Source organism: Tinamus guttatus, unplaced genomic scaffold (genome assembly GCF_059628265.1).
Source record: "Tinamus guttatus ecotype Peru unplaced genomic scaffold, ASM5962826v1 Tinamus_guttatus_pri_ptg000203l, whole genome shotgun sequence".
NCBI lineage: Eukaryota > Metazoa > Chordata > Aves > Tinamiformes > Tinamidae > Tinamus > Tinamus guttatus.
This window is the reverse complement of record NW_028288737.1, coordinates 123,414-133,755: the sequence shown is the minus strand read 5'-3', so window position 1 is coordinate 133,755 and position 10,342 is coordinate 123,414. Positions and strand designations below refer to the sequence as shown.

General features: G+C 43.6%; 1 protein-coding gene across 2 annotated transcripts in view; it reads right to left on the bottom strand.

Annotated features, from left to right (window-relative positions):
• Positions 1-1,417: 1,417 nt before the first annotated feature.
• The window catches only part of PTPN2 (protein tyrosine phosphatase non-receptor type 2), a 28,377-nt gene continuing 19,452 nt past the window's right edge, over positions 1,418-10,342 (bottom strand). For both annotated transcript variants that reach the window (XM_088524060.1, XM_088524061.1), the window contains exons 8-10: positions 7,424-7,611; positions 5,909-6,010; positions 1,418-1,777 (exon numbers count right to left, since the gene is read on the bottom strand). In XM_088524060.1, the coding sequence (XP_088380186.1) occupies positions 1,756-1,777; positions 5,909-6,010; positions 7,424-7,611 (312 nt within the window). In that variant the 3' untranslated portion in view covers positions 1,418-1,755. The remainder of the gene's footprint in view (positions 1,778-5,908; positions 6,011-7,423; positions 7,612-10,342) is intronic.

The window sequence follows — 10,342 nt, the reverse complement described above, 5'->3', positions numbered from 1 at the left end:
TACCTGGGAGCGCACCAGGAGCTAAAGCAGACAGAGCTGAGCGCTCCCCTCTGTAGGACAGCAGCGAGAATGAAGTGCATGCACCTCCAGGGCCGCTGCCATGTGCATAGTGCAGCTGTAAGAGGCCAAAGCGCGGGACGGCACAGCTTGCGTGGACCTTGGCAGCATGCGAGTCCAACAGGCAGCTCCAGAGCTGCTGCACGCAGCACAGGCTGGCTCCCCTTGGCGCTTCCACACTGCCAGCCTTCACTGCAGTCAGTTGGGCCACATCTTGGTCCCTTGCTCTGAAATGCCTGGTTGCACAGCTCCATCAACAGACTTGAAAATGAAAGTGTCATCAGGTTTTAATACTTCCGATCTAATACAGACTATGAACTGTTCTAGTCACCCAGAGATCTTTAAAACACTTAGACAAGCCAGATGCAGGTGGTGGTTTACACTATTCTGCAATAGTGCCAAGCACATATTTAACTGAAATACACGTTTGACTTCAGTTTCCCACTTAGTTGCTTCCTGAATCAGTCTGAAAACTAGCTTTTGCTAGTATTTCAAACTACTTATTTCAGCAGAAATACCCTTAGTAGTCTCATAACTCCCAGGTCTTTCATGCTTTTTCTCCTCCTCCCCACCTTCAGCAACATTAAACTGTCTCATTTATACAAGCCCCTTTTACACAGATACACAAAAATATGCAAAGTACAGTTACACAGAAAATCCCACAGCATCCTAGTTTGAGTATTCATATGAATTTGTTGCAAATTAAGTCTTTACTTGAAACAGCTGTAGAACTTCAATGCAGAATTTAAATTGTTGTAGAATACACAGGGCTCCAAACCCTCCTGAGCTCACTGAACTAGCCCCTTAAATCCTATTCCAGCTCCCCCTGCTTTTCCACTCTGGCCCTTTCAAATGCATCCAGCAAAGCACAGATCAGGGACTCAGGATGTGAAATAAAACATTACACACGGAACATTCCTAATGGCATAATCCCAAACCCCTTTAATTAAGGTTGACGTTGTGTGCTTCCCCCTGGCTCACAGTACCATTAATTCTGTACAACTGTGGGTATTGAACCTCAGAGTTCCTGTCATTCCTTCCTTCAAGGCATCAGCACTAACGAAACACTTTCCCTTCCACGTTAGAGGAGACGTTAGGAGGGTAACTAAAGCAACAAGGTAGATAAACGAAGAGATACTCGGCAACAGAACAGTGTGAAGGTTCCTGGCCAACTGCAGTTCTTGGCAGCAGATTTGTGGGAGTGCTTGTATGAAGACCCTTCTATGGAGAATATTTCTGGAATTCCTCCAGTCATAGAGGAAACTGGGAAGTCTTCAGATAACATATAAATCCCCCTTTACCCTCCCACCAAGACTCTCTTAACATTTTCTTCCTAACATAATGCGCACACAACAGCATGTTGTCAATTTAAAAAAATATTTAATGCTGCCAAAAACATATAAAAATACAATAAGAATGGCAGTACAAAACAAAGTATTTTCTAATTTATTTCTTTTACATCTTTCTACATTAATACAGGCATTATAAAAAACAAGACAGCAAAGTATTCTGTTTTGCCGAGTAGCATGCTGGTGGTATTCTTCATCCCTTGGATGGAGTTTACGCTGTAAACAGATAATTGAGGTCTTCTCAGTATTTATTAGACCTCAGTTTTGTTCCCGAAGAGGGGTCATGTCTTGCTTTGCATGTCAATGAGTTGCAGTTTATAGCTGCAGCATATTCACAAGTCTCGAGGGCTTAGGTGTCAGTCAGTCTCGGCCTGCGACATACAACGCAAAAGAGAGTCACCGATTCAGTACACAGTGCAAAGGAAGAGCAAGAACAGACAACGGGTTTGCAACTCGCGATAAGCCACAAAGCAGCCGCTCATGCCCTCGCTGTAGTAACCACCCCGTACTGTGGCAACGCCGGTGCTTTTCCACAGGGATTTTCCACAGTGTAACGGGCTAACTAGGCACCTTACTTGCCGGAGAGCTCCTGCACCTAATTGCAAGCCTTGCGGAGATCTTCTTCCACCTCAGAGGGATAGAGAGGGCGGCACCTCAAGGCGCTGCCACTGCCTTCCGGGCCTTTGCAGGCCAGTCCTGGCAGAGCAGCAGGCAAAGAATTATTCCTAGGCAAGTTCTGTGCATGCCATGGGAGCCATTCCAGCACGGAACGTCTTGTCCTGAGGCAAGGTTAGGCTGCGCTTGAGGACACGTAAAAGGACCTCGCTATTCACAGCATCAAAATACCCAGGGAGCTAGAAGCAAAGCGCTTGAACCTTCTATAAACACTACTTGATTTACAGCAGATTTCTGTCAGTTAAAACATTAAAGAATTCTTCCAAATATTAATGCTTCCAATTTAAATAAAGACTCAGACAGAGGTACACTTTTGAACATATTTATTTTTAATACATTAAAAAAAAAAAAAAGACTGATCTAAAACACTGCAAGAGAAAACAGGAAGGCTGTATGCTATGTCGCGTTTGCAGATCTCATCCCTGTGGCTTAAGCCCCTGCTGACGGAAGGGCTCTGCTCTCATCACCGCTGGCGGCTGGAGCCGCCAAGTCTCAGGTTACAGCCCGGTGCCCACAGCGAGCGCATCCAAGAGCCAAGAGCTCGGTGAGCGCTGGCTAGCCTGAAAGCTACCCGGGCCCCGCAGAGCCCACGTCGCCACGCGCCCGGCACGCGCGCGCTCGGGCTTCTCCCCGAGGCAGCTCAACACCGCAGAGCGATAGGAGAGGTCCTCCCACATCTGCCCCCACACACACATGAAATCCTGTGAAACGTGCACGGTTTGGGCAAAGTGTGCACTTGGCTGCCAAAGCATTAACTCATCTAATGCTAAGAAGTCTGCTATGCAAATACTGTGGTTAATACAATATTTCCAAAACAAGGATGGCGAGTGAAGGGTTCAAATCACCATAAGATTTTTGAACCAAAAGTTCAACATTTCAGAGGCAGTGAAGTAACAACCTGCAGCTTGCCAGAAACTAGGATTTTTTCCCCCTTTTACACTTTAAGCATCTCCTAAAACATAGGTCCCAGGCACTGACAGGCCTTCATTTTAATCCACATTTGTTCTTATTTAACATTCAAGTTGTTTAAAACTGTTTTAAACTGAAATTCTACTGAACAAGAGTATCACACAGCTCGCCTCTCACAAACATTTTATTGAAGGACAGAAGGCAGGAAGGCTAATTTTGTCCTGAGGCAGCTACTGATGGTCCAGAAAATAAGGTTTCATCCAAATCATTTCCTGGAAGATACTTAGAAATCTAACGCTTAATTTCCCTTCCTACTCCCACACAGTGACAGACTGAGTGCAGAACACTTTTGAGCAACACTCCTAATTAACAATTAGGCTTTGGAAATGCACCTAATGATGTAGCGGAATCAACTCTTACACATTAGCTGTTTCACACGCAGCCCTACATCATATCGAGAACATAGGATGTCATACAACAAGAGCATCCCACACACCCCCTGCTCCCATGACCAAGGAAAGAACAAAAAGAGAACAGAATAGCCAAATTTTAGGGAATGGAGTTAAGGAGGACAGGAGGGAAAAAAAAAAAAAAAAGGTTTTGAATTGCCAATACACAGAGCTTAATGGCTGTAGGGTGCCCAGGAAAATTCCTTTCATGTTGAATATGGAAGTAACAATGTTATTTCAGGGAAGCTCGCTCTTGCATTTTTTCCCTATCTGCTTTTAAACACCTAGAATCTGGAATATTTGTTACAAAAGCACTCTTGCATTCCATGTGTTTTTTCATGGACAACATAACTTTTGCAAGGCACGTACATTTCCACTGCGGATTAGTAGAGCAAATACTGAAAAATCTTCAGTCTTCACCATCAAAAACGTTCTGCCAGCCTCTTGTTAACCAAGAGTTATTACTATTGTTGTTAGCACTGCAACCCACCCTGAAGTGTTTCAGCTGCCTGCACCTGAGAGCGTCACAGCAACCCGTGAGTCACTAACGTGACCAAATTATCTGGTTTTAATCAATAATGCTCTGAACGGCATCTCCTGAGGAGCCGCCCTTGTTTTGTTTTTATTCTTCTTTATCTGGACATTGTGCATTTGTTTACTACGTAAACAGTATTAGCCATTGTGAAATGAGAATTTCAAAGTGGGAATCTCGACTTTGCTCTGTGCAGTGAGTGCTGGCCCATGTGGGCCCCACGCCTGGCACGTTCCAGCCGGGCTGCAGGGCACTGGATGGAGGCACAAATCACTTCCTAGCCGAGCACTTCTTGGCTCCAAATCCAAGCGGTGCCCAAAGGGCACCTGCCCTCGTCCCCTCCATCAGCGTACGTCAAGGGAGAGAGAAAAACAACTTCTCGAATGTCACCTAGCAAGACCGTATTTGAGTGAACATAAACCAGGCTTCTCGCTGCAGGCCAGCAGAGAAGACACCAGGTCTCAAGCTAGATACAGCCACAGACAGCGCCACCACTCAGAGAGAAGGGCAGAGGCGACTCGTGTTGCGGCACCGTTCCGGAAGAATCTCTGCCCCAGAACACAAGGCAGGGGCTCACGCAGCGTAACAGCGAGGGGATCTTGGCACAAGTCTTCCCAAGACAGACCGCTCAGGGCTTTGCTGCTACCTCACCTCTGCAGCAGGGCGGGAAAAACCCAAACACCACTTGAGGTGGCTCTCCCACACTTCATGGAGTTACAGATATGCCCAAGACAAGTGGAAATACTGACTACAGTAGGATATTAACAACATCTCTCTTCAATTAAAACCACCCTTGGAAGTCAGACTTTTCTTTGATGCACTTTCTATGCCCATGCCTAGCGAATGAAGTTTATTCCTTGGAGCAATTAAAATCTATAGACACACAAAACATCATGTTTCACATTTAATGGAATGTCAGAACTTTAACAATGCTGGGCTTCAAACAAGAGCTGAAGTCTGAATACATTAATCACTTGAACAGTAGGCTTTCTCAGTGGGGGCAAACTTCTCAAAAGCTTTAAAAAAAAAGTCAAATCTCCAAGCCTTATTTAAATAACGAAAACTACAAAAAATAAATAAGGAATGCAAATTAACAAAAAGAAATTGTTAAGTGCTTCATCAGACCCCCTAGCTGCTCATTTCAGAAATCTGAGTCAAAATATGGGGAATGGTTGCACTGTCATTTTCATGCACAAATTAACATTTAATTTCAAAATCAAATTCTTTTTGGTCAGAAATGTGTACAAACTGAGCTTTTAAAAGTACAGTAAACTACAAAAAGATTAAATATGCAATTATAAAATATATTTATCCTAGGTCATAAGAATATAAAATGCTTATGTTCACGTCACTAATACATTACACATTACACACATTTATGTATAACTTCTTTGCATTAATGATGTAAATAATAACAATACTGTTTATTGCTTATGTCAGGCATGTAAATTAAAACCCAGACAATCTTCAGTAGCTAAACTCCGAGTTCAGGGTTTACCTAGGAGATTTGGTCTAACACCATTTTTAAAAGTGTATAAACAGTTGCAGCAAGTTTGTACCTGGTCATACAAGTGGAAAAAAAAACAAAAAAAACAAAAACAAAACAAAAAGAACAAACCAACTTTGTTGGGGGTAACAGTTCATTTTCCTAAGTACCTGCAGCAGAGAGTCCTGAGATGTTGACATGTGATCAGCTGGAATTACTGCTCTAGTTTGCTCCTAATTGTGTGTACCCATTCCAGGTGTAAAGAGTTTCCTGCTTTTAAGTCAGACCCCTAGCCACTACCTCGCAGCACGATTATCTGCTACAGCAGACAGGCTTATTGTTTACTTACGAGGAATGTTCTTGAAAATACATTTTCCAGCAAGAATAAGCTCCAACTAAAATCAATGCACCAAACCCAATCTTAGTGAGAATAGGTTTCCAATATAACCACCTTTTTCTTTTTCTTTCAGTCTCATTTAGCTTCTGCTTCATCTGCTGCAGCTTCTGTGCTGTGATAGCTTTTCTATCCTCTCGCAGCCGTTTTCGAACAGTACTTGGAGAGAAGGAGAGAGGGAAAAGGTAAATTTTCAGTTGCAGAACAGGAAAAGTCCGTAATACAACAGTAAAACTAAAATTCTCTTCCCAGTATATTTCTGGTAATTAACCCATCTGTCACAGTAGCATGAAAGTGTAAAAAAAATCTGTTTTATCTGGAACTGCACATCAAGACTAAGTGAAGCCTGATAAAGTTGGTAAATGATATACACGAAGTAAAAGTCCTAAGTAAATAACTGCCCTTAATCTAACATCCGAGCATAGTCCTCCCCTTCAGCACCTGAGGCTTTCTGCGTGGATGCTGCTCGGATGCACAGTGCAAGACCCTGCACGCACAGACTAAAAGCAGTACGGGTATAGATGTTTGCATGCAGAGTTAGCACTACCCTCTCTGGTACACTGATCCTCATCTACGCACGTCTGCAGATTTGATGCTGCCTGTCTTACGCTGTGAGCTAAGTCTTAATCAAAGACCCAGGCTGACACTCACTTGTGTGCTATTACCCTACGAGTGACTTCTCCCAATTCTTGTCGCCAGGTCTCCGTAAAGCCCTCCGGAGAGCACAGCCCGTCTGCAGGACGGCCCCTGCACACGGCGCCCTCGCTGCCCCCTGCTCGCAGGGACCCTGCAGTTATCTAGGGACGCAGCGTCGCTCCTCCCCAAAACACAGCAGGGCTCCATGCTGAAGTACGAGAGATAAAAAGAGCACTAGGGCATTCAGCATCCCGCCCAGCTACCCCTCAGGAGTTTCGCCCTCCCTATCTGCTCAGGGCAGCTGCTTCTCGGCACCCGGAGCGCGTGGGCGCTGATGCCGGGGGCCCGGGGGCTCTGCGGCGCCCAGGGCTCTTCCCAGGGCCACACCTCATGCCTGCTCAGAGCTAGAGCCACGGGTTCACACATCAGCACCCGGGACAGGCTCACTTGGCCGCAAAAGTGAAGCTCACATCACAGCTAAGCGACACAACTCTATCAACAGTGGTAAATCTGGTAAAAATAGAAGTAAAATATGGCTTCAGTGACACTGCAGTCACTAAACAGAAAGCAGCAGGCAAGAGAAATGGTGTGCTTCTCAAGTATCAGGCATTCTTTCTCCAACCAGCAGTTATGTGATGTGCACTGTGCAGAGATCACAGACTGCTGGAAAATGCTTTCCAGCAAGAAGTTCAGCTTCAACTCTGGACCCTTATTTATAATTCCACCTCTGTACAACTTCTAATCGCAAGAAATAACTGAAGTTGCATATTAAAAAAAAAAAAAAAAAAAAAAAACCTCAAACACTACCTTTCTTTTCTCTCTGCTAAAAAAAGATCTTAAATGGAGGTTTCCCTCCAGTAAGAAAAGCAGATAACAATAACTTGACCTGTCTTAGGAGTATCTCTCCCTTCTGTTCTTTTTTTTTTTTTTGCCTACCTTTCAATGCTTCCATCTGTTATATCTTGAACTTTATTGGACAGGTCGGCATTTATTTTCTCCACTTGATCTTCCTTCTCCAGGCCTATGCTGTTGCCATTGTACTTCTCTGTTATTTTGGGTGGATGTGGAGGAGACTGCTCAGAACTCGGTGCTTGGTCCTCCTTAGAGAGCTCCTTCCACCTTTTCTGAATCGGGGAGAAGAGATTTCAAACATCTTTAACACCAAATATTATCTCCACACAAGACATTCTCCCACAGAAGAGTCACAACAAGAGATGAATGGAACTATTAGATCAGGATAAAAAACAAATGTAGATAAACAAATAAGTTTCAGTGGATGCATGCGTGCTGAAGGGAAAATCTAGTAAGTCAACCACGTACTCTCTGGATGCACCAAATGTTGCAGTGATCCCCATGAACAGCCACCCGTGTGCCAGGGAGGGCTGAAACAAGCTATGGGACTTTTACTGGAGACCCCTCAGTGAGCACTGCTTTCTTGGCTGCATGTGATGGACTAGCACAGCACCAGCAAGGATGCTCATGAAAAAAGACTGGTAAGTAAAAAAGGTCATTTCTTTCAAAGTAAACCCCAGCCTGGCTACATGTCAGTGTGCTATCTTAACACAGGCAGACAAAAGTGATATATCTGCCAAGAAATGGACTTTGCTGCAAAAGAGCACATAGCACAATTTTTCTTTACTTCAGGAGTATTTTGTTAGGGCAAAGCTGCTCCATGCTTTGGAGGAGCTCGTACCACTTCTTTACAAGCAGCTCTCGTTAGATAAAGAAACACCTAACTAATTCCTGCAACATCCAAAGGTACCAAAAGAGCAGCCAAAAGAGCAGGAGAACTTTTTTTTGTTTGTTTAAATAATAAAAGGACGGGGGTTTTAGACAAGCAGATTAGCGGGCAGGGAAGAGTAAGACTATCAAAAATTAAGATAGTGTTTACAAGTCTTTTTACTACTGACAGATAAAAGTAGTGAGGAGAGCCGTTCAAGCATTTCTGGACAGACAGGAAGGGAAGGATTCTGAAGTTTCATAAGAGCTCGTGAATTTCTGGCCTTCTTAGCCGAAATGCTGGCATTACAAACATCAAAGTCCTACAAAGGGCAAAACCACCTCTTCACCTCTTTGCTATTCCTATTTTAGTACTTTTTTTTTTTTTTTCTAGCAATGTGTTTTTATCTTTGTACTTCTAGGAACTGATACATGGTGCGATCTCCAAGAAACACAAGCACTCCATCAGCTCTGTCAGAAGGTCTCTCTTCTGCCAGGATCCCTTTTTCTACATCTCAGAATGGAAGCTGAGGTTTAGAGCCCGTGCTGCCAGTGGACTGAATGGGGACACAAAAAGGTATGTTAAAATCTGCAGCTGACAGAGGAACAGCAGAGAATTTTTAGATTCACAGGTTACAGGACAAAACTGTATCATTCCTGTTTTCTGGCTACAAAATAGAACAGATCTATGAAATTTAGCATTCTTTGTCCTCTGGAAGCCACCAGTTAGTTTTTCAGGTATCACTGTTTTTTCTGAACGCCTAATGACAAGTGATTCTACCATACTGTGGAAACAATGGTTAGTTTGCTTTATCAAGGAGCTGTTTCATCTAAGTGGCGACGTTATTATGTTCCTTTGCCCCACTTCTCATACAATGCAGTGCTGTATGTAACACAATTATGAACCAAGGGACCTTCTCAGGCCACTTGTACAAAAGCCACGAAACTCTGCGATCCTTTCCTCGTGTCACACTAGAAGTCCTACAGGTGCAACTCGAGGGGATGGGCTCCTCTCCTGATATGGGCACTGCAGTTGCAGCCCTCTAGCTGAAAGCAAGCACAGCACATAGCGGAACCTCTCCTTACCGGCACAGTTTAGAAACTTCAGAGACCCATGGAGGAGCCAGAGAGGAACACCCGGCGTGTTTTACTGCAGCGTTACATTGAGTAGCTTCACACCCGCCCCATAACTAGCAGACAGGAGTAGATAGGCTCTCTGTCTGGTTGAAGGATGGTATTTCCCTATGGGTTAAAAAAAAAAAAAAGGCTCTAGCTGGCCTTGAAATGAGAAACACTCTTATAAATACAAGAACTGATTATCTGTATGAGACCCTGAGGCCAGGACAGCTACTGAGAGTACAGAAAAGGCTGGCTGAGGAAAGGTCATCTGACACCCGACCAGGTCCCCAAAATAAAAGAGAAAATAGAAGAATGTGCTTTCTTAGGCAAGTTCTTAGTGTTGAGAAATAACACACTTGTAGTTGAAAGCAGTATTCAGAGCTGACAATGCTTTCTTGTATCCACAAACAAGAAATCCTGTAATCTAGATGGACAAAATGTGGGAAATGAAGCTGCTCAGTTCTAAGTATGGCTTTTTAATACACAAAGCAGAAAGATGAACAGACCACCAGAAGCCACTTCCAGAAAACCAGGAGGTTAAGTTACTGTTTGTGTTCAGATGAATCAGGCAGCGTTTCGGTCACAAGATGCAGATATCAGACTAACATCACGCTGCCTTGGTGTTGCTTAGTGGAGCTGTAAAGTGACTTACTTCACGCTATGCCAAAGAATATTTGTCACAGGGAAGAATCTGGCAGCTACCAGAAATGCAGAAGACGTGTTTTAACTTACCAGTTTCATTCATAATTTCAAAAAGTCAACAAAATACAAAAGCCTTAGCAGATGAAAGCAGATTAAATCTGTTACACAATCTCCCCTCTCCCTTGCCCCAGCAAATAAAAAAAAAGTATACTATAGTTAGAGTAGCTACTATACCTACTGGAAGCCATACTGGGAAAAAAAAATTACACTGGCCTAGATTCTATTAAGAATAACACAAAGTTTAGAGGCTCGGGATAATTTAACTTCTTGATAATCCTTATCTGTAGTAAAAAGCATTTTTAGTGTTGGGAAACT